The following is a 23,647-nucleotide window of genomic DNA, read 5'->3' on the forward strand; positions in this document are numbered from 1 at the left end:
GTAGTCTATAGATTTCACATGACTGGGCAGGGGCGTAGCCATGGGTGGGCCTGGGAGGGCAAAGACCAGCCAATCAGAATTCATTTTCCCCCACAAAAGGGCTTTATTACAGACATAAATACTCCTCAGTTTCATCAGCTGACCGGGTGATTGGTCTCAGATGATCTCACGGGTGAAGAAGCCAGATGTGGAGGTTCTGGACTGGCGTGGTTACACGTGATCTGTTGTTCTGAGGCCAGTTTAATGTACTGCCAAATTCTCTAAATCAATGTTGGAGGTGGCTTATGGTAGAGAAATGAACATTAAATTCTCTGGCAACAGCTTTGTTGGCAATTTCTGCAGTCTGCAGCCAATTGCGCGCTCCCTCAAAACATGAGACATCTGTGGCATTTTGTTGTGTGACAAAACTGCACATTTTAGAGTGGGCTTTTATTGTCCCCAGCACAAGATTAAACAACGTGTAATGATCATGCTGTTTAATCAGCTTCTTGATATGCCACACCTGTCATGTGGATGGATTATCTTGGCAAAGGATAAATGCTCTAACGGGGATGTAAACAAATTTGAGAGAAATAAGCTTTTTGTGCATATGGAACATTTCTGGGTTCTTTTATCTCAGCTCATGGAACATGGGACCAACACTTTACATGTTGTGTTTATATTTTTGATTAGTATACATTCATCACTATTACAGTTGTTAATATTTATATTATTATCTTTTTATTATAATTGTTATCGTTTTTATTTCACTTGGTCCCCACACCCGCTCAATGGTAATTTAGTCTGCCTGCTGCTCCCCTATGGTCATTCCCCCTTTCCCCTCTACAGTCTTTACTCTGCCTCCACCCCAATGGACCCTTATTAATTCATCTCTGCTACAGTTGTTATTGTGTATATAGTTCTATTTCTATTGTTTTTCCATGACCATTTTTGTTATTTTATTTCACTTCCTGCATGTTGGAGCACAGAGCCTAAGATTTTCACTGAACCCTGCAATCACACCTGCTACCCTGTACATTAAACACTCTGACTCTGAATCTATAATGTTTCCATTCCTGCTTATTAAAGTGTGCCTGCTATTTCAGCTGGGTCTTGAGTTGTGCTGTGGTAAAGAGGACATGGTGGACCATCAAACCATCCAACGCCACTTGGATAGAATCCAGTCATGCACAGTAAAGCACAAAGTGGTAAGTTGTGTGCAATACACCACAGAGTATGTGGATTGTTAAATCTCTATACAACATTTTTTTTAAATTTATTTTAGTTCTTAACTTACTTTTTTAGGGTGTAATTTCATGTTCAGAGCAAAAACAAGAAAGTGGAGGCATCAAAGTCTAACTTTGTGGAGCTGGTCCAAACCCTGCTGGAAGACCCAGCGAAGAGGGAGAACTTTCTTCCGGTGAGATAATATCAAACATCTAACTTTTCACAATTGGGTAGTTCTGTGTCATAATCAAGCAAAAGTTTTGGATAAGCCTGAAGAGCAAGCAGGCAGCCATGTACCTGAAAAGGAATATAATGCTCCCAAGCATGTGATGTGTGTGTTGTGTGTCAAGTTGGGTACTGTGACAAATATCAAGAATATTCATGCAAATGGATGAAACAAGTATTTTATTAAACTACCGGTAATGCATAAGTGGGAGAAGATGGAACGAGATGGATTTTGGCCCAAATTCTGCACATTTTCTCATCGATAAAAACATTTGATCTCAATACAACTTTCAGTTCCCAAAACTATAATCTGTTACGAACAGAGTGGACCAAGATTTGTAGACTTTACTCCATTTCTAAAACGTGCGTTGTTTAGAAGGAGTGACAATACCGAAATTAGTTATTACATACGCACTTCACAGAGAAGGCGTTCCCTAACGGAAATATGCAACGTTGCTAGAACGCGCCAATAGGATCTTGCTTGTTCTGCCCACTATGACTAATTTGTTCCCATTAGAAACGACAGGGTGTGGTCTGTCTCAGTTATAAAAAAAATATTTGATCTTAGCTACAACACGGGAGACCTTTATTTTGAAGACTGATGATTTGTGGTCACAACAAACATTACTGACACCTACCCATGAGCCCACTATTTTCCCATTTACTATAACAAGCATCCTCAACCACTGAGCACCGACCAACACTGGATGTCCATGGACGTTGAAAACGTTTCAAGCCTCCAAGCTAGCTAGCTACCTACCTAACGTTAACATACCGTCGTAGCAGCATTTTAGCAGCTTGTTTTGCTGGCGATATGGATTCAAACGGTTTGTCTCTGGCGTTTATAAGTAATGTTTTCCTAAAATGCTTCACCCAAAATGTATTTCTGTTCAAGATTAGAGAAGGAAAATGCGGGCAGTATGTAAAACAATATTTGGTTAAATTCACATAGCTAGTGACTAGCAGCTAGGCGTGCACTAACTGGGTAAAAACCCATAGTGGAGTCAACACCTGTATGAAAGTGTTGCGACATAAAACGTCTGCGATTCCTTCAGGGCATTTCCATCGAAATGGACCCATGGGCACCAACATGTTAAGGTACATATCAATTTGAGTGTCAAATGAAAGTTAAGAGTCTATATTTTGAGGAAATTAAGTCATGATAGAAGATGGTTGAAAAATGTATCTTCAAAATGAGTCATAAGTAAAGGCTTTGATTTCTGGATAAACTGATGGGGTCTTAGAAAAGGTGTCTTGGAAAGTATCTAGCCTACCAGGAAAGTATTAGAAATACATCAAAACACAATAATGTTGACGTAAAGACCCCTGTCAGCTAACCTCAGCTGGTACCCAGCTTTACACAAGATGACTGCATCTTCATCCTATCAATTCAAATGTGAAAAATGTTGCGTTTACAGTTATGAATGAATGAACCCCCTTTAATAAATGAATCAATGGATTGAACATTCACACATTTCCAGTGGGTAGGAGCTAGGGGTTGATTTGGGATTGGACTGCACTCTCCTTTTCCATTTTAACTTTTAAGTTTGTCTCTCTCACCCTCAGACAGCATCTTGTCTCAGCCTTGCCTTCTCTGACCTGGAGGAGTGTGTTCAGTCTGTCTCTGACCTTGAGCACCTGAAGACACTGCTACAGCATCAAAGACACCTGGGACACCTAAACAGAGGTAGGTAGCATTCAGGTTATCTATTTCTGCTGGAGTAAATTCTTTGAAGTTCTTTAGATTTGATTGCATTTTCCACCAATGAAATGTGCCTTGTTTTGTTAAAGATGTCTGTATTCACCTCCAAGGTATTAGTAAATAAAATTGGTTTGGATTCTCCCTCTTTTCCAGATCATTTGTTCTACGACTCTGACACCATCCTGTCCGCTCTGACCCTCACTTCCTTGGTAAACTCGAAACAAACTTCAGTGGAGGCTTGAGGTTGTGACACTAGTTCTGGACAGCAGAAACCAGGATCATCACTACACGCCCAATGGCCGTCGACGGGAAGGACATTCGGAGCAGAGTACATTACATACCTCTGTGCACTGTTCATGGCGATTGCCAAACTGTGTTATTGATAACTGGTTGTTATTACTAGTTGGAACAATATTAAGTTAAGCGACAGTGCTTTTTCCATTAGACTAGTCAGGCTACTTTTATCTGCTGTTTCCATTGTGGCTGTAGCTACTCCACCAACAGAGCTTTATTTGAGCTGGATCCTGCCGATATAGGAACCAGTTTTCCCGGATCCGGTACCTCTTGTGGCATGAAACATAATTTTCACTGTTTGCAATGTAAAATTCTAATAAGAGCAGTCAGAGTTAAATACGTTGACTATTCCCCAAAAGTGAAGTCTGTTTTTATTTTTTGGGGGGGATATTGGTACCCTAAAGCCAAGGATTTAATGGTTGAATTAAGTAAGACATTAATTCTAATGACATGTATTCTATTTTAGCTCTAAATATAGGTAACCAATGGGCAACTAAGATTCCAAATTGTAGATTTTAACAAGTTACACAATTCAGTATTTCATAATATATTCCCTTCAGACCTGGGTTCAAATACTATTTGAAATCTCTGAAATGTGTTTAGCGTTTGCTTTAGCTTGCCTAGAGTGCCAGATGGGTGTGGTTTGCGGTTTTGTGACTACTCTATTGGTTCCATTGTGAAATTATTTCAAATAGTAGACTATTTGAAGTTGAAATCAGGTCTACTTCTATAGCTGGTGAGGTAGTGGTTACTGCTGTTACCACAATTCCTAGAAGCCGACATGTTTCAAAATGTTAAAATGCACCACATTGTTGGGAAGTTGATGTGATGTAACAATGAGTTGACCTCCTAGAAAAACCCATCTGCTTGAGCTGCTCTTTGTTGAGTTCTTCTATGGGGGTGTATTTATGATGGATGAGTTGACTGTGGTCTGGCCACTGCATGCTGAAAATACCTATTATAATTGTGTCAGTCACCAGCTGAAATAGAGAACCACCTGTGAAGATGCTATGTAATCAGTCACCACAATAGTTTGAGTACATTTACAATAATAATTTGCTAGCTAGCCAGGGTTTTGACAGTTGTTTGACAATATACTGTAACAGTTGATTGTGGTCCAGGGCCAGCTTGCCCTATATGCAGACCATGCACTACGCATTGCTGACTTTAAAAAATAAGGAAAACACTGTTGAGAGTTTGAATAGTAGAATTTCTGCATATTTCTTCCATGCCTTCTTCACCCTCTACGGGACAGAAGGCCACAATCCAACATGATGACCAATATTCAGTTTATCTTAAATTGCTTGTTCAGCTGAGGCACTATACTGTACATACTGTACATGTAGCAGACATGAGTCAGGCTCATGGTCTCGTGATGAGGTAGCCCTGCCTCACCCTTGGCCTTAGAGAGAGTATCCTCTTGGTCTCACTGTCAAGGTGTTTTTCTCCTGTGGGAGACCCGGGTTCAGATCCCGCCCGTTACAGTAGCCGTACTCATTTTACCTTGCTGTAAAATCAACATGCCCTTCCCGGTGTTCTCCTGCACCCACCAAGGAGGGATGTCTGTCAAACCCATTTTGCCTTGGGAATGTCTTCATAGAGACTCCAAATTCGTTAATGGGATAATTTTACAAAAATGTAACACAATCTTAATGATTTTTGTTTAGTTTTTTACCTTGAAAGAAGTTGTCTGTCTTACAATTTTAGTACAAACACGACGGAGGGGCCTGTGAAGTAAATGTGTAAACATTTCCTAAGATATCTCACACACTGCAATCCAACTTCTATTGCGCCAATATCACTTGAGATAAGATCTGGATTTGACTTAAAACATTTAGGAACGTATTGTGTGCGTTATTTACTTAACAGGGCTTTTCATAGAGCTTGTACTAAAACTCTACTCGACCACAACTACATTTCAAAATTGACCACTCTTTCATTTGAGGGGGCACGTAGCCTAGTGGTTAGAGCATTGGGCCAGTAACCGAAAGATTGCTAGATCAAATTCCCAAGCTGACAAGTTATAAATCTGTCGTTCTGCCCCATATCAAGGCAGTTAACCCACTGTTCCTAGGTCGTCATTGTAAATAAGAATTTATTGTTATTTAGTTAAACAAAGGTCATAAAATTGTAATGAGATTTTTGACAAGGATGACCTTTTTTTGGAGGTCATTGCCTTGTCAAATACTATATACATATCGACAGCAATCTGGGGGGAAAAGTTTAAAATAGCAGGACTGATTATATACTGAACAAAAATATAAAGGCAACATGCAATAATTTTATTGATTGTACTGAGTTACAGGAAATCAGTCAATTGAAATAAATTCATTGAGTCCTAAGTCTATGGATCTCATATGACTAGGAATACAGATATGCATCTGTTCGTCATAGTTTACCTTTAAAATAAATGGGCCTCAATTGGCCTCAGGAAATTCATTAGGCCCTTATCTATGGATTTCACATGACTACGAATACAAATATGCATCTGTTGGTCACAGATATTAAAATTGCAATTGATAAAATGCAATTGTGTTCATTGTCCATAGCATATGCCTGCCCATACCATAACTCTACCACCACCATGGGACCTCTGTTCACAACGTTGACATCAGCAAACCGCCCGCCCACACGATGCCATACACGTGGTCTGTGGTTGTGAGACCGGTTGGACGTACTGCCAAATTCTCTCAAATGACATTGGAGGCGGCTAATGGTAGCGAAAGGAACATTCAATTTTCTGCCCACAGCTCTGGTGGACATTCCTGCAGTCAGCATGTCAATTGCACGCTCCCTCAACTTGAGACATCTGAGGCATTGTGTTGTGTGACAAAACTGTGGCCTATTCTTGTCCCCGGCACAAGGTGCACCTGTGTAATGATCATGCTATTTAATCAGCTTCTTATATGTCACCCCTGCCAGGTGGTTGGATTATCTTGGCAAAGGATAGTTGCTCACTAACAGGGATGCAAACAAATTTGTGCACAACATTTGAAAGAAATAAGCGTTTTGTGCGTACGGAAAATGTCTGGGGTCTTTTATTTCAGCTCATGAAAGATGGTACCAACACTTTACATGTTGCATTTATATTTTTGTTCAGTGTACTTCCATGTGCTTTTTACAGGCAGAACCGGATAGTGACATGCCCTCCCAGGTCTTCTCCTGCACCCTGTGCCCATTCTCCCACAGGAGAGAGGTGAACCTTCAGCAGCACATCAGAAAGGAACATCTAACAGAGGAGGACAGCAGGAACTGGACTCTGGAGGAGCTGAGAACTCACTGCCATCCAGTCAAACAATACAGAGACCCTTAATCAAGACAACCAAGAAGTACATCTGCTTTAAATGTGGAAATGGTTTCAGAAGCCCATCGGACCTGAAACGACATAAGGGTGTTCACACAGACATGCAGCCGTTCCATTGCAACCAGTGTGATAAAAGATTCAAAGCGAAGGGTAGTCTAAAACAGCACCAACGAGTTCACTCAGGAGAAAGGCCTTATGATTGCTCACATTGTGGCAGGAGGTTTAGGACATCAGATATCTTAGTCTCATTTACGCATTCATACTGGGGAGCGACCTTATGGGTGTACAATATGTGGGAAGATATTTATTCAACGGCAAGTACTAACAAGACATGTCAGGATGCACAGTGGAGAGAAACCATACTTGTGTAGCATTTGCGGAATAACCTTCGCATGCTCAGGGTAACTGATGTTACACTCAAGGATCTCCACAGGGGAACGACCGTATCATTGTGAACAATGTGGGAATACTTTGTCTAGCAAGTAAACTGAAAGTGCATCAACGAAGTCATACAGGCGAACGCCCATACCCCTGTACACAGTGCCCCAAAGGCTTCTCCACCTCCACCAGACTAGTGAAATACATGCGAATTCATACTGGGGAGAGACCTTACCCATGTGTAAAGTGTGGCAAAAGATTCTCTGAAAGGGGAAACATGAGAATACATCAATGAATGCATGAAAAAGAGAGAAAAAGGCGACACCAAGCTGGAGATTTTGCTCTGTATAGTTCTCTGCTACATTTTCAGGTGATTAGGACATATTTGTAGATCTTCTAATTTGTCATAATACCAGGCGGTGTAACTTACTTCAGAGATGATTGGCAAAATTTGTGCTCTAATTATTGTAACCATTCTGTAAAATGTTAAAGTTATGTCTGGTTATATGCAAACAGATTTGATTTTACCCTGAAAAAAATTCAGAGTTCAATGCTACCCAGTTGGAAAACTAACAATGGGCAAAAACACTTATAAACCACATTTCTAATATAGCAGGACATCTTAAACAATACCCTAAAAAAAAGTGTTTACACACCTGGCACCACCTTGTACAGTGGGGAGAACAAGTATTTGATAACCTGCAAAATCAGCAGTGTTTCCTACTTACAAAGCATGTAGAGGTCTGTAATTTTATCATAGGTACACTTCAACTGTGAGAGACGGAATCTAAAACAAAAATCCAGAAAATCACATTGTATGATTTTTAAGTAATTAATTTGCATTTTATTGCATGACATAAGTATTTGATACATCAGAAAAGCAGAACTTAATATTTGGTACAGAAACCTTTGTTTGCAATTACAGAGATCATATGTTTCCTGTAGTTCTTGACCAGGTTTGCACACACTGCAGCAGGGATTTTGGCCCACTCCTCCATACAGACCTTCTCCAGATCCTTCAGGTTTCGGGGCTGTCGCTGGGCAATACGGACTTTCAGCTCCCTCCAAAGATTTTCTATTGGGTTCAGGTCTGGAGACTGGATAGGCCACTCCAGGACCATGAGATGCTTCTTACGGTCCACTCCTTAGTTGCCCTGGCTGTGTGTTTCGGGGCGTTGTCAGGCTGGAAGACCCAGCCACGACCCATCTTCAATGCTCTTACTGAGGGAAGGAGGTTGTTGGCATCCCCAAAGAATGTTTCCACCTCCATGCTTCATGGTTGGGATGGTGTTCTTGGGTTGTACTCATCCTTCTCCTTCCTCCAAACACAGCGAGTGGAGTATAGACCAAAAAGCTCTATTTTTGTCTCATCAGACCACATGACCTTCTCCCATTCCTCCTCTGGATCATCCAGATGGTCATTGGCAAACTTCAGACAGGCCTGGACATGCGCTGGCTTGAGCGGGGTGACCTTGCGTGTGCTGCAGGATTTTAATCCATAACGGCGTAGTGTGTTACTTATGGTTTTCTTTGAGACTGTGGTCCCAGCTCTCTTCAGGTCATTGACCAGGTCCTGCCATGTAGTTCTGGGCTGATCCCTCACCTTCCTCATGATCATTGATGCCCCACGAGGTGAGAGCTTGCATGGAGCCCCAGACCGAGGGTGATTGACTGTCATCTTGAACTTCTTACATTTTCTAATAATTGCGCCAACAGTTGTTGCCTTCTCACCAAGCTGCTTGCCTATTGTCCTGTAGCCCATCCCAGCCTTGTGCAGGTCTACAATTTTATCCCTGATGTCCTTACACAGCTCTCTGGTCTTGGCCATTGTGGAGAGGTTGGAGTCTGTTTGATTGAGTGTGTGGACAGGTGTCTTTTATACAGGTAACGAGTTCAAACAGGTGCAGTTAATACAGGTAATGAGTGGAGAACAGGAGGGCTTCTTAAAGAAAAACTAACAGGTCTGTGAGAGCCGGACTTCTTACTGGTTGGTAGGTGATTAAATACTTATGTCATGCAATAAAATGCAAATTAATTACTTAAAAATCATACAATGTGATTTTCTGGATTTTTGTTTTAGATTCCGTCTCTCACAGTTGAAGTGTACCTATGATAAAAATTACAGACATCTACATGCTTTGTAAGTAGGAAACACTGCCGATTTTGCAGGTTATCAAATACTTGTTCTCCCCACTGTATCTGTTGTGTTGTTTCCTATAGACCCTAAATATATTTAGATTATTTCAAAGTAATTGAACAATTGCTCAATTCTATTTAGCCTTTTTCCATTGTTGCTCACTCCACTCGTAAACTTCACTATATACAGTGCCTTCGGAAAGTATTCAGACCCCTTGACTTTTTCCACATTTTGTTAGGTTACAGCCTTATTATAAACTGGATTAAATTGTTATTTTTCCTTATCTGTTTATGCTTTGTCATTATGGGGTATTGTGTGTAGATTGCCGAGTAAAAAAAAAAAAAGTGTATCCATTTTAGAATAAGGCTGTAATGTAACAAAATGTGGAAAAAGTAGAGTGGTCTGAATACTTTCTGAATGCACTGTAGGTGATTTGGTGATAAACACAGATTCAATAAAATGACCATTATTGTACTAACAAAGCTGGCTAGTGGTGTGTGTAGGGTCCAGTGATTTGTGGACATCTATCAGCTTTGCCTTTCTCCCAGTGGCATTTAATTCCTCCATGGAATTTACGGTGAGTTCCAAAAGTATTGGGACAGTGACACATTTTGTGTTGTTTTAGGTACATACTCCAGCACTTTCGATTTGAAATGATACAATGACTATGAGGTTAAAGTGCAGACTGTCCGCTTTAACTTGAGGGTATTTACAGTTGAAGTTTACATGAACTGAGTTTAATGCATTTGGATAAGGTGTTTCACAATTCCTGACATTTAATCATAGTAAAAATGATAGTAAAATCATAGTAAAAAAAGGTCAGTTAGGATCACCACTTTATTTTAAGAATGTGTAATGTCAGAATAATAGTGTAGTGATTTATTTCAGCTTTTATTTCTTTCATCACATTCCCAGTAGGTCAGAAGTTTACATACAATCAATTAGTATTTGGTAGCATTGCCTTTAAATTGTTTAACTTGGGTCAAATGCTTCAGGTAGCCTTCTACAAGCTTCCCACAATAAGTTGGGTGAATTTTGTCCCATTCCTCCTGACAGAGCTGGTTTAACTGAGTAAAGTGTGTAGGCCTCCTTGCTTGCACAAGCTTTTTCAGTTCTGCCCACACATTTTCTATTGGATTGAGGTCAGGGCTTTGTGATGACCACTCCAATAGCTTGACTTTGTTGTCCTTAAGCCATTTTGCCACAACTTTGGAAGTATGCTTGCGGTCATTGTCCATTTGGAAGACCCATTTGCGACCGAGCTTTAACTTCCTGACTGATGTCTGCTTCAATATATCCACATAATTTTCCTACCTCATGATGCCATCTATTTTGTGAAGTGCACCAGTCCCTCCTGCAGCAAAGCACCACCACAACATGATTGCTGCCACCCCCGTGCTTCATGATTGGGATGGTGTTCTTCGGCTTGCAAGCGTTCCCCTTTTTCCTCCAAACATAATGGTCATTATTGCCAAACAGTTCTATTTTTGTTTCATCAGACCAGAGGACATTTCTCCAAAAAGTACAATCTTTGTAAGTTGCAAACCGTAGTCTGTCTTTTTTTTTATGGCGGTTTTGGAGCAGTGGCTTCTTCCTTGCTGAGCGGCCTTTCAGGTTATGTAGATATAGAACTCGTTTTACTGTGGAAATAGATACTTTTGTACCTGTATCCTCCAGCATCTTCACACGGTCCTTTGCTGTTGTTCTGGGATTGATTTGCACTTTTCACACCAAAGGACATTCATCTCTAGGAGACAGAACGCGTCTCTTTCCTGAGTGGTATGACGGCTGCGTGGTCCCATGGTGTTTATACTTGCGTACTATTGTTTGTACAGATGAATGTGGTACCATCGGGCGTTTGGAAATTGCTCCCAATGACGAACCAGACTTGTGGAGGTCTCAACAACAAAAAATGCTGAAGTCTTGCCTGATTTCTTTTGATTTTCACATGAGGTCAAGCAAAGAGGCACTGAGTTTGAAGGTAGGCTGTGAAATGCATCCAAAGGTACACCTCCAATTGACTCTCATTATGTCAATTAGCCTATCAGAAGCTTCTAAAGCCATGACACAATTTTCTGGAATTTTACAAGCTTTTTAAAGGCACAGTCAACTTAGTGTATGTAAACTTCTGACCCACTGGAATTGTGATACAGTGAGTTATAATTGAAATAATCTGTCTGTAAACAATTGTTGGAAAAATGACTTGTGTCATGCGCAAAGTAGATATCCTAACCGACTTGCCAAAACTATAGTTGGTTAACAAGAAATTTGTGGAGTGGTTGAAAAACGAGTTTTAATGACTCCAACCTAAGTGTATGTAAACTTCCGACTTCAACTGTACATCCATATCGGGTGAACCTTTTAGACATTACAGCACGTTTTGTACATAGCACCCCCATTTAGGGGACCAAAAGTATTGGGACAAATTCACTTACACTGAGTGTATAAAACATGAAGGACCCGTTCCTAATATTGAGTTGCTCTGAACTCTGGAGGAGCTGAGAACTCACTGCCATCCAATGAAACAGTAAATAACTCCTCAGCCAAGAAGACAAAGAAGTACATCTGTAAACAGTGTTCCACCGAAGGGCACATGATAGAACGTAAACATGTTCACACAGAGGAAAAGCTGTTTCATTGTGACCAGTGTGAGAAGAAATTCAAAAATCAAAGGGTACTTTAATACTGCACCAATGTGTCCACACAGGAGAAAGACCATATCTTTGCGCACATTTTGGCAGGGGGTTTATGACATCTGGGCCCTTTTAGCTTCCCATATACTTACTCATACTGGGGAGAGACCATTCACCTGTTCTATCTGATTCCACACTCCAAGACTGCTTCCATCACGTGGACTGAGATATGTTTCGTATTGCGTCAGACAACAACATTGACGAATACGCTGATTCAGTGTGCGAGTTCATTAGAACATGCGTTGAAGATGTCGTTCCCATAGCAACGATTAAAACATTCCCAAACCAGAAACCGTGGATTGATGGCAGCATTTGTGTGAAACTGAAAGGTGACCGGAAACATGACCGAATACAAACAGTGTAGCTATTCCCTCCGCATGGCAATCAAACAAGCTAAGCGTCAGTATAGAGACAAAGTAGAATCTCAATTCAACAGCTCAGACACAAGAGGTATATGGCAGGGTCTACAGTCAATCACGGATTACAAAAAGAAAACTAGTCCCGTCGCGGACCAGGATGTCTTGCTCCCAGGCAGACTAAATAACTTTTTTGCCCGCTTTGAGGACAATACAGTGCCACTGACACGGCCTGCAACCAAAACATGCAGCCTCTCCTTCACTGCAGCCGAGGTGATTAAAACATTTAAACGTGTTAACCCTTGCAAGGCTGCAGGCCCAGACGGAATCCCCAGCCTCGCCCTCAGAGCATGCGCAGACCAGCTGGCTGGTGTGTTTACGGACATATTCAATCAATCCCTATCCCAGTCTGCTGTTCCCACATGCTTCAAGAGGGCCACCATTGTTCCTGTTCCCAAGAAAGCTAAGGTAACTGAGCTAAACGACTACCGGGGCGGTAGTACGGGGCGTAGCACTCACTTCCGTCATCATGAAGTGCTTTGAGAAACTAGTCAAGGACCATATCACCTCCACCCTACCTGACACCCTAGACCCACTCCAATTTGCTTACCGCCCAAATAGGTCCACAGACGATGCAATCTCAACCACACTGCACACTGCCCTAACCCATCTGGACAAGAGGAATACCTATGTGAGAATGCTGTTCATCGACTACAGCTCGGCATTTAACACCATAGTACCCTCCAAGCTCGTCATCAAGCTCGAGACCCTGGGTCTTGACCCCGCCGTGTGCAACTGGGTACTGGACTTCCTGACGGGCCGCCCCCAGGTGGTGGGGGAAGCAACAACATCTCCACCCCGCTGATCCTCAACACTGGGGCCCCACAAGGGTGTGTTCTGAGCCCTCTCCTGTACTCCCTGTTCACCCACGACTGCATGGCCATGCACGCCTCCAACTCAATCATCAAGTTTGCGGACGACACAACAGTGGTAGGCTTGATTACCAACAACGACGAGACGGCCTACAGGGAGAAGGTGAGGGCCCTCGTAGTGTGGTGTCAGGAAAATAACCTCACACTCAATGTCAACAAAACTAAGGAGATGATTGTGGACTTCAGGAAACAGCAGAGGGAACACCCCCCTATCCACATCGATGGAACAGTAGTGGAGAGGGTAGCAAAGTTTTAAGTTCCTCGGCATACACATCACAGACAAACTGAATTGGTCCACCCACACAGACAGCATTGTGAAGAAGGCGCAGCAGCGCCTCTTCAAACTCAGGAGGCTGAAGAAATTTGGCTTGTCACCAAAAGCACTCACAAACTTCTACAGATACACAATCGAGAGCATCCTGGCGGGCTCCGCCCACAACCGTAAGGCTCTCCAGAGGGTAGTGAGGTCTGCACAACGCATCACCGGGGGCAAACTACCTGCCCTCCAGGACACCTACACCACCCGATGTTACAGGAAGGCCATAATGATCATCAAGGACAACAACCACCCGAGCCACTGCCTGTTCACCCCGCTATCATCCAGAAGGCGAGGTCAGTACAGGTGCATCAAAGCTGGGACCGAGAGACTGAAAAACAGCTTCTATCTCAAGGCCATCAGACTGTTAAACAGCCACCACTAACATTGAGTGGCTGCTTCCAACACACTGACTCAACTCCAGCCACTTTAATAATGGGAATTGATGGGAAATGATGTAAAATATATCACTAGCCACTTTAAACAATGCTACCTAATATAATGTTTACATACCCTACATTATTCATCTCATATGTATACGTATATACTGTACTCTATATCATCTACTGCATCTTTACGTAATACATGTATCACTAGCCACTTTAACTATGCCACTTTGTTTACATACTCATCTCATATGTATATACTGTACTCGATACCATCTACTGTATCTTGCCTATGCCGCTCTGTACCATCACTCATTCATATATCTTTATGTACATATTCTTTTTCCCTTTACACTTGTGTGTATAAGACAGTAGTTATGGAATTGTTAGTTAGATTACTTGTTGGTTATTACTGCATTGTCGGAACTAGAAGCACAAGCATTTCGCTACACTCGCATTAACATCTACTAACCATGTGTATGTGACAAATAAAATTTGATTTGATATATGTGGGAGATTTATCCAACAGTAATTACTAACACACCACATCAGGATGCATACAGGAAAGAAATCATACATACTGTATGTAGCGTTTGTGGAAATACATTTTATTCCTCAAGGGCCTTGTTGGTACACTCATTAACACACACGGGTAAATGCCCCCACAGATGTCAACTTTGTGGGAAGCTGTTTAGAATGTCTTGGATGCTCATGTTGCAACGAAGGACTCACACAGGCGAGCTCCCATTCCCCTGCTCTCATTGTGAGAAACACTTCATCTCAAAAGCGCCCTAACATGACATGCTTATTCATACTGGAGAGAAACCTCATCCATGTCTATGTGGGAGGCGGTTTAATTTGAGAATCCATAAATAAAACTCATAGGCCATAGTTCAGGTAGTTGTCTTGTTCGAACACAACATTTCTTCATAGATGTTCATTTTCAAACTCTGTTTGACTCTCAAAGCCTTTGTTAAGTTCTTGGTTGTTTTTCATTTAAATATGGACTCAACCACAATCTTGTTTTTTTTTTTACTTTGATGTGTCCGTTGTTGAAAACTCTGGCCTGGAGAAATGGTCCACACAATCCAGGATCCTTGGGATGTCCCAAATCTGACGTTAACCATTTTAAATTTAAACTTCAATGGGGTACGGTAAGGGTTAAGGTTAGGGTTATGTAGGGGGTAGGGATGTCCCAAGTATCCCAGATAGCACTTACCCTGGAAAAATGTGTATGTGAAGGCAGATATTTGTATGAATGAGTCTTTATTTTAACTTTCATTGTTAGACATTTGAACATTCTAGATAGCGTAGTGCCAATGGATAGTTGTATCAATATGCTTGTGTAAACTTCCAGGGATACTCACACGCTCTTCCTAAAGGTGTGCATACACGTGAAATAGCGGCCTCCCTTTCTTTCTATTCTGGTTAGAGACCATTTGCGCAGTTCTGTGAAGGGAGTAGTACACAGCGTTGTTGGAGATCTTCAGTTTCTTGGTATTTTCTCACATGGAATAGCCTTCATTTCTCAGAACAAGAATAGACTGACAAGTTTCAATAGACATTTATTTGTTTCTGGACATTTTGAGCCTGTAATCAAATCCACAAATGCTGATACTCCAGATACTCAACCAGTTTAAAGAATAACAGTTTTATTGCTTCTTTAATCAGAACAACAGTTTTCAGCTGTGCTAACATAATTGCAAAAGGGTTTTCTAATGATCAATTAGCCTTTTAAAATGATAAACTTGGATTAGCTAACACAACATGCCATTGGAACACAAGAGTGATGATTGCTGATAATGGGCCTATGTAGATATTCCATAGAAAATCTGCCGTTTCCAGCTACAATAGTAATTTACCCACTTTAACAATGTCAACACTGTATTTCTGATCAATTTCATGTTATTTTAATGGTCCAAATGAATGGCTTTTCTTTCAAGAACAAGGATATTTCTATGTGACCCCAAACTTTTGAACGGTAGTGTGTGTGTGTATATACAGTACCAGTCAAAAGTTTGGACACACCTGCTCATTCCAGGGTTTTTCTTTACTTTTAAAATGTTCTACATTGTAGAATAATAGTGAAGGCAATAAAAAACAATGAAGTAACAGATATGGTATCATGTAGTAACCAAAAAGGTGTTAAACAAATGAAAATGTGTTATATTTGAGATTCTTCAAAGTAGCCACCCTTTGCCTTGATGACAGTTTTGCATACTCTTGGCATTCTCTCAACCAGCTTCATGAGGTAGTCACTTGGAATGCATTTCAATTAACAGGTGTGCCTTCTTAAAAGTTCATTTGTGGAATTTCTTTCTTTCTTAATGCGTTTGAGCCAGTCAGTTGTTGTGACAAGGTAGTGCTGGTATACAGAACATAGACCTATTTGGTAAAAGACCAAGTCCATATTATGGCAAGAACAGCTCAAATAAGCAAAGAGAAATGACAGTCCATCATTACGCAGAGTAGTTGAACGGATGATCTCCGCATGTGCCATGAATCATGGAGGAGGAGGTGTGGTGATGCTTTGCTGGTGACAGTCTGTGATTTATTGAGAATTGAAGGCGCACTTAACCAGCATGGCTACCACAACATTCTGCAGCGTTACGCCATCCCATCTGGTTTGCGCTTAGTGGGACTATTATTTGTTTTTCAACAGGACAATGACCCAAACCCACCTCCAGGCTGTGTAAAGGCTATTAGAACAAGAAGGAGAGTGATTGAATGTTGCATCAGACCTGGCCTCCACAATCACCCGACCTCAACCCAATTGAGATGGTTTGGGATGAGTTGGACCGCAGAGTGAAGGAAAAGCAGCCAGCAAGTGTTCAGCATATGTGGGAACTCCTTCAAGACTGTTGGAAAAGCATTCCAGGTGAAGCTGGTTGAGCAAATGCCAAGAGTGTGCAAAGCTGTCAAGGCAAAGGGCGGCTACTTTGAAGAATCAAAATTCTTAAATATATTTTGCTATATTTGTTTAACACTTTTTTGTTTACGACATGATTCCATATGTGTTATTTCATAGTTTTGATGTCTTCACTATTATTCTACAATGTAGAAAATAGTCCAAATTAAGAAAAACCCTTGAATGAGTAGGTGTGTCCAAACTTTTGACTGGGACTGTATATATTTTTATTTTATTTCAATTTTGTAGTAAAGTATAATTAATTTATATTATAGTCCAGTTCTGGCCGTTAATGGAACATATTGCATGCCAACCGCTGTTAAACTCAGAAAATTATGTTGATACCGGAAGTGAACGTTTTTGGCCTAAAACGTCATATATAAACGACGACCGTGAATGTTCGGTTATTTTGCTTCTCATCTAGCTAGCTAGATAGCTAACCAGCTTGTGAATTTTGGGAAAATGGCTGAATCGTTTGAAGAACGTCTCGTAAAAGCTGTCAAAGAGCATACACACTTGTATGATACCTCAATGCGTTTACATTTCGACAAAGAGGCTCTCGAGCACAGTTGGCGCGAAATTGCTACATATTTAAACTCCGATCCAGATACTTGCAGGAAGAAATGGAGACTTGCAAGGGACCGTCATGTGAGAGCACTGAAAAAGTCTAAGGACATGCCAGAGGGTGTACCGAGGCCTGGAAGCCTGAGTTGGCTCACCATTTTTATAAAACATCGGCAAACCAACCCAAACTTTCCCGAGGTAGCTAGTTAGCGAAGATACAGAAAATGTGTGGTTACAGTCACTTACCTAGTTGCCAGACCTGTGTTATTCACAGCCAGCTAGATACTGCTAGCATGACTAGTTATGTGTGTAATACCATAGACTTATAGACCGGTAATTATCGGTATTATCAAAGAAGATTATCTAATAGTTCGACTGAAGAAACCACTATTTTTGGCACTGGGTTCGCAGTTCAAATAAGTGCAATATCAACACCAGCACCAGAGGACGCACATACATCAATACGAGATTGCGGAGATTAATGTAACATTTTCTTTTTCAAAAATGAGTCAACTGTTTATGGCAATCGGGCTTTAATAAGAACATAAGACAGTGACTGATTAATTTAGTCATAAAATGAGAACGTACTGTTTTATTGTTTGCATCATGCTAGCCTTACTGTTAATATTTTAAAGATGTGCAATAACTACCTCTTGTTTTTGTTGGTTTCCATAGATCTCAGCAGACAGAGTTGAGAGTCCTAATGACAACCTGGATCAGACTCCCTTGTTTTCAGACCAGGCAGGTAAGCCAATATTAGAGGTGTGTAGTTGGCTACAGACATGATCCTTATGTTTCCATACTGGCTCCTTTTTTATTTTACTGTAGGTCCACTGTTCCCTTTAACATCTTTCCGTCTCCTGGTTCCACCTCTACGACTGATGTCAGCTTTCATGTGGCAAGTGGCTCAAGAGCGTAATGTGATGCACTATGGGAAGCTGGAGGAGTTTGTGACTTTGGTGACAGAGATGGTTCCAGAGCTGCTGAGCTCCAGGCAGAGGACCCAACTCATCCTGGGTCTGAGAGCAAGGGTGAGAAGTGGGAAGGTGGAGAAGGCGTGGAGGCATGGATGTTCAGAAAGGATCTTTAGTCCAATGACTATTATTCTCATAAAATCTACTTTCAGATGGTTTTAGAGTTGTTTCGTAATGAAAACCCACCGGACCCCCAGACCATCCAACTTAATTTGGACAGAATCAAAACTTCTTCAGTACATGCTGTGCACAAGGATGTATGTAACTTTCAGTGTCTAAAGTAGTCTGGATGCTATTGAATAGAGGGAGCTTATATTGTCTTTCTTTTGAAGCTGATTGTATTATTCATTTTACATGCCCAGTCACAGAGTAGAAATGAGTTGGAGTCTTCAGAGTCTAACTTCGTGGAGCTGGTCAAAACCCTGCTCGAAGACCCTTCTGAGAAGAAGCACTTCTTCCAGGTGGGAAATATCCTAATGAATCATAGTTGTCGCTTTCAGAGTCAATAGAACAGCATGTTCCAGCAATGTAAAACTCAGTAGAGAAATGTTGCTTATTTTACTGTAACTGATGAAAGGCCATAGAAAATGAATAATCCAGCAAGGTGTTGGTTTCAACAACGCTTGTTTTATTTTTCTCTCTCAGGTGGTGTTCCCAATACGTTATGGCCCTCGGTATGACACAGCACTGCAGATACTGATGTGGGAGTTTCTCTCCCGACTGGAGGAGTTGCTGCCTGTACCAGACCTCACAGAGGTACAGGCTCAATATACAGGCTCAACTAAAGTTGAATCCTATATGATTAATGTAGAGACACAGGAGAGGAGTGCTTCTTTGATTGAAGACCATGGTGCTTGCCTGCGAAGCGGCAAAGGGAGCGGCACCTCCTTACCTTCAGGCTATGCTGAAACCCTACACCCTAACCCAAGCACTCTGCTCTGCCACCTCTGGTCTCTTGGCCCCTCGCACCCCTACGGGTGGGCAGCTCCCGCTCTGCCCAGTCAAAGCTCTTCTCTGTCCTGGCATCCCAACTAAACCCCCCCCCCCCCCCACTATACCATCCATGAGGTGCTCTGATTATGGAGTGAAATATTATAGAACAAAAATAAGTTGATGCTGGATAGTAAACAATGCTGTAAAAGCCTTTGTGAAAACAAACTTCCAGAAGTAATCAAGCCACTCTCATGTAGTGGAAACATGTAAACGCCTTTGTTTTACGGCTTATGCATGGCAAGAACAAAAGAAACACCCACCGAATATGAATCTTCTGTGAGAGACAGCTGCAGAAACCTTTCTAATGTTCCTTTTTATCCTTTCAGACAGCATCTTGTCTCAGCCTTGCCCCCTCTGACCTGGAGGAGTTCTGGCATTCTGTCTCTGACCCCGAGCACCTGAAGACACTGCTGCAGCATCATAGACATTTGGGTCACTTGAGCAAAAGTGAGTCTTATGAAGAGGATGTTAGCCATGTGCTCTTCTGTAAATTAGTGGAGTTACATTTTTCCGTTTCCTTTCCTGAGATAAATTCTCTCTCCCTTCAGATGAATTCTCCAACCAGGTTGCAGACAACATCTTGTCCACATTGTCAATTCCTCAAATTCATGGCCTGAAGTCAAGCCTTGATGGACATGAAGGCATGAAAGGGAGCACAGAGGGGTGGAAGATCAACAGTGAGGAAGGAGGAGAGTTGCATTTTGAAAAGAACTTGGAGGATGATGGAAGTGAGAGAAATGAAGACACTGAGAGGGGATTGAAGGATGAGGATGACGCAAAGTGGACCTCCCCTCTGAGTGAACCAGAGGACTCGGATGGTAAGGAGATTCAGAATGATAGTCCATTTCCACCATGTATTTTTAAGTGATTTGTAAAAGCCTGACTTGTTACATTACCTAGAGATATTATTTGCAACAAAAAAAAAAACGTTCCTTGACATTCAGGTGAAAAATCAGGAATTGCTTCACACCACTGTCAAATGTTATACTTATGAATTAGAGGTTGATATCAGTTCCTACTTATAAAACCATCAAATATAGAGGCGCTGTGTATATTGTTCTGGAGAAGGACGTTTTCGTGCTTTTGAGAGCACTGCACTGAAGGCTGTTTCCAACAATGGCTGCCACTGCTAACGGAACCATTCATTTCAATGGGATGTTGGTTGGCGAGCGACGTTAACTTGCTAAATAATAAGCTAATGTACTTAAAAAAATGTCTGGCTGAATCAACAATATACCTGTCCCTAAATCAGGTACATTCAGCATGATGGCCGCGTGCCAGCTCATTTACAGCTGGCAGAAATGTGATTGCATTTGCTGCATCACAATACATGCTGTTCTGGTCCAAGATCTTGGACCCGCCACTCTGGTAGGTCCAGGATTCATTTGAGTCAGGCTTTGTTTTGTTCGCATTATGTTTTGTAACGCGGATCATGGTACCAAGCACTCCAGGATCTGGGTCATAGAAGGTAATGTAAAAGTGTCTGAATTGTTCTATGCCTGCTTTCTGCCGACAGAACCGGCTAGTGACATACCCTCCCAGGTCTTCTCCTGCCCCCAGTGCCCATTCTCCCACAGGGAAATGGTGGACCTTCATCAGCACATCAGGAAGGAACATCTAACAGAGGAGGACAGCAGGAGCCTGGACTCTGGAGGAGCTGAGAACTCACTGCCATCCAGTCAAACAGCCAAGAGCTCCTCAGCCAAGAGCTCCTCAGCCAAGAGCTCGTCAGCCAAGAGAATCAATAACAACACCTGCAAACAGTGTGGGAAGGGTTTCAGATGCACAACTGACCTGAAACGACACCAAAGTGTTCACACCAATGTGCAGCCGTTCCGGTGCAATCAGTGTGAGAAGAGATTCAAATCGGAGAGATATCTACAACTGCACAAGAAAAGTCACGACGTAGAACCGATGCACAGGCCTATTTGCCAGCACTGTGGCAAGAGTTACACTAGTGCAGCCGTCCTCAAAATACACATACGTACCCACACCGGAGAGCGGCCTTACTCCTGCTCAGTCTGTGGGAAGAAGTTCAATCAAAAGCACACATTAGTTAGACACCTCCGGATGCACAAAGGAGATAGACCATACCTGTGTAGCGTATGCGGGAAGGCTTTCTTTGTTTCTGGGGAACTCTTAGTGCACATGCGTTTTCACACAGGGGAACGACCTTACCGCTGTAAACCGTGTGGAAAGGCTTTCAGCACGTCATGCGCTCTCACGTCGCATAAGCGATGGCACTCAAACGAGCGCCCGTTCACCTGCTCCCTGTGTTCAAAGGGCTTTGCGGAAACTGGTGGCCTTAAAAGACACATGTTTATTCATACTGAGGAGAAGCCCCATTACTGCCACACGTGTGGGAAAGGATTTAGTCAGTTGAGCAACATGAGAATACATTTGAAAACTCATAAAAAATAATGTAATTGGCTCTTTGTCAGACTAAAGGAATTTTTAACTAGTGTAATGTTTAGTTCTCCTTGAGCTCAAAGCAAAAAGTAAGGAAAAAATGAAATTGTATTATAGGTAATGTACATCGTCCTGACAAAGTATCCATTCTGTTATTTTCCCCTTGGTAATGTGATCTGTTAAGGAACTTTGGGCACAGACTTCACAATGACACTGAGGTTTTACTTAGTGCACTGCCAACTGCACTGTACTCTGTGAGCACAGTAGGGTTAACATGGTGTAAGGATCACACGTAGTTCGTGTAGGCCGTTCTGTACCTGAAGTAATGAAAAGTTTTGACTGCAACTATCAAGTTGTCTTTTTAATAATCATTCATGTGTTTTGGGGCAAGCTCCTGATGTATGTTGGAACAGAGTCCTCCCTTTTCTCCTGCATAGTCACCTGTTCACGTGTCCTTGTCTGAGACATTTTTATTTTCAGTCAGGCACCTGATTCCCTTCTGGTTCGTGCTGGGATGAAGTGCAATTAGGTACACTTTGTTTCCATTGTAATCAGACCTGGGTTCAAATACCATTTCAAATATCTCAACATTCACCTACAGTGGGGCAAAAAAGTATTTAGTCAGCCACCAATTGTGCAAGTTCTCCCACTTAAAAAGATGAGTGAGGCCTGTAATTTTCATCATAGGTACACTTTAACTATGACAGACAAAATGAGAGAAAAAAAATCCAGAAAATCACATTGTATGATTTTTAAAATGAATTTATTTGCAAATTATGGTGGAAAATAAGTATTTGGTCACCTACAAACAAGCAAGATTTCTGGCTCTCACAGACCTGTAACTTCTTCTTTAAGAGGCTCCTCTGTCCTCCACTCGTTACCTGTATTAATGGCACCTGTTTGAACTTGTTATCAGTATAAAAGACACTATGGCCAAGACCAAAGAGCTTTCAAAGGACACCAGAAACAAAATTGTAGTCCTGCACCAGGCTGGGAAGACTGAATCTGCAATAGGTAAGCAGCTTGGTTTGAAGAAATCAACTGTGGGAGCAATTATTAGGAAATGGAAGACATACAAGACCACTGATAATCTCCCTCGATCTGGGGCTCCACGCAAGATCTCACCCCGTGGGGTCAAAATGATCACAAGAACGGTGAGCAAAAATCCCAGAACCACACGGTGGGACCTAGTGAATGACCTGCAGAGAGCTGGGACCAAAGTAACAAAGCCTATCATCAGTAACACACTACGCCGCCAGGGACTCAAATCCTGCAGTGCCAGGCGTGTCCCCCTGCTTAAGCCAGTACATGTCCAGGCCCGTCTGAAGTTTGCTAGAGAGCATTTGGATGATCCAGAAGAAGATTGGGAGAATGTCATATGGTCAGATGAAACCAAAATATAACTTTTTGGTTAAAACTCGACTCGTCGTGTTTGGAGGACAAAGAATGCTGAGTTGCATCCAAAGAACACCATACCTACAGTGATGCTTGGGGGTGGAAACATCATGCTTTGGGGCTGTTTTTCTGCAAAGGGACCAGGATGACTGATCTGTGTAAAGGAAAGAATGAATGGGGCCATGTATCATAAGATTGAGTGAAAACCTCCTTCCATCAGCAAGGGCATTGAAGATGAAACATGGCTGGGTCTTTCAGCATGACAATGATCCCAAGCACACCGCCTGGGCAATGAAGGAGTGGCTTTGTAAGAAGCATTTCAAGGTTCTGGAGTGGCCTAACCAGTCTCCAGATCTCAACCCCATAGAAAATCTTTGGAGGGAGTTGAAAGACTGTGTTGCCCAGCAACAGCCCCAAAACATCACTGCTCTAGAGGAGATCTGCATGGAGGAATGGGCCAAAATACCAGCAACAG

General features: G+C 42.0%; 1 protein-coding gene and 1 long non-coding RNA gene across 2 annotated transcripts; both read left to right on the forward strand.

Annotated features, from left to right (window-relative positions):
• Positions 1-1,689: 1,689 nt before the first annotated feature.
• LOC109878966 (uncharacterized) lies at positions 1,690-7,772 on the forward strand. Its single transcript, XR_004204329.1, has 3 exons — positions 1,690-2,529; positions 2,998-3,118; positions 3,287-7,772. It is a non-coding gene; the product is annotated as an uncharacterized LOC109878966 (long non-coding RNA).
• A 9,446-nt stretch (positions 7,773-17,218) lies between these two features.
• On the forward strand, positions 17,219-22,504 carry LOC109878983 (zinc finger protein 2-like). The gene is made up of 9 exons (XM_020471179.2): positions 17,219-17,599; positions 18,077-18,146; positions 18,230-18,432; positions 18,528-18,632; positions 18,738-18,836; positions 19,021-19,131; positions 19,695-19,815; positions 19,917-20,186; positions 20,885-22,504. The coding sequence occupies exons 1-9, from the start codon at positions 17,300-17,302 to the stop codon at positions 21,787-21,789; spliced, it is 2,184 nt and encodes a 727-aa protein (XP_020326768.1). The 5' UTR covers positions 17,219-17,299; the 3' UTR covers positions 21,790-22,504.
• The last annotated feature ends 1,143 nt before the right edge of the window (positions 22,505-23,647 follow it).

This window comes from Oncorhynchus kisutch, linkage group LG19, assembly GCF_002021735.2.
Source record: "Oncorhynchus kisutch isolate 150728-3 linkage group LG19, Okis_V2, whole genome shotgun sequence".
NCBI classification, from domain to species: Eukaryota; Metazoa; Chordata; class Actinopteri; order Salmoniformes; family Salmonidae; genus Oncorhynchus; species Oncorhynchus kisutch.

Bases quoted from the DNA above. Each gene is read 5' to 3' on its own strand.
- LOC109878983 (XM_020471179.2), top strand. From the start codon at position 17,300: ATGGCTGAATCGTTTGAAGAACGTCTCGTAAAAGCTGTCAAAGAGCAT. The intron at 18,147-18,229 runs GTAAGCCAATAT...ATTTTACTGTAG, and splicing joins CTTGTTTTCAGACCAGGCAG to GTCCACTGTTCCCTTTAACA. The intron at 18,633-18,737 runs GTATGTAACTTT...TTACATGCCCAG, and splicing joins TACATGCTGTGCACAAGGAT to TCACAGAGTAGAAATGAGTT.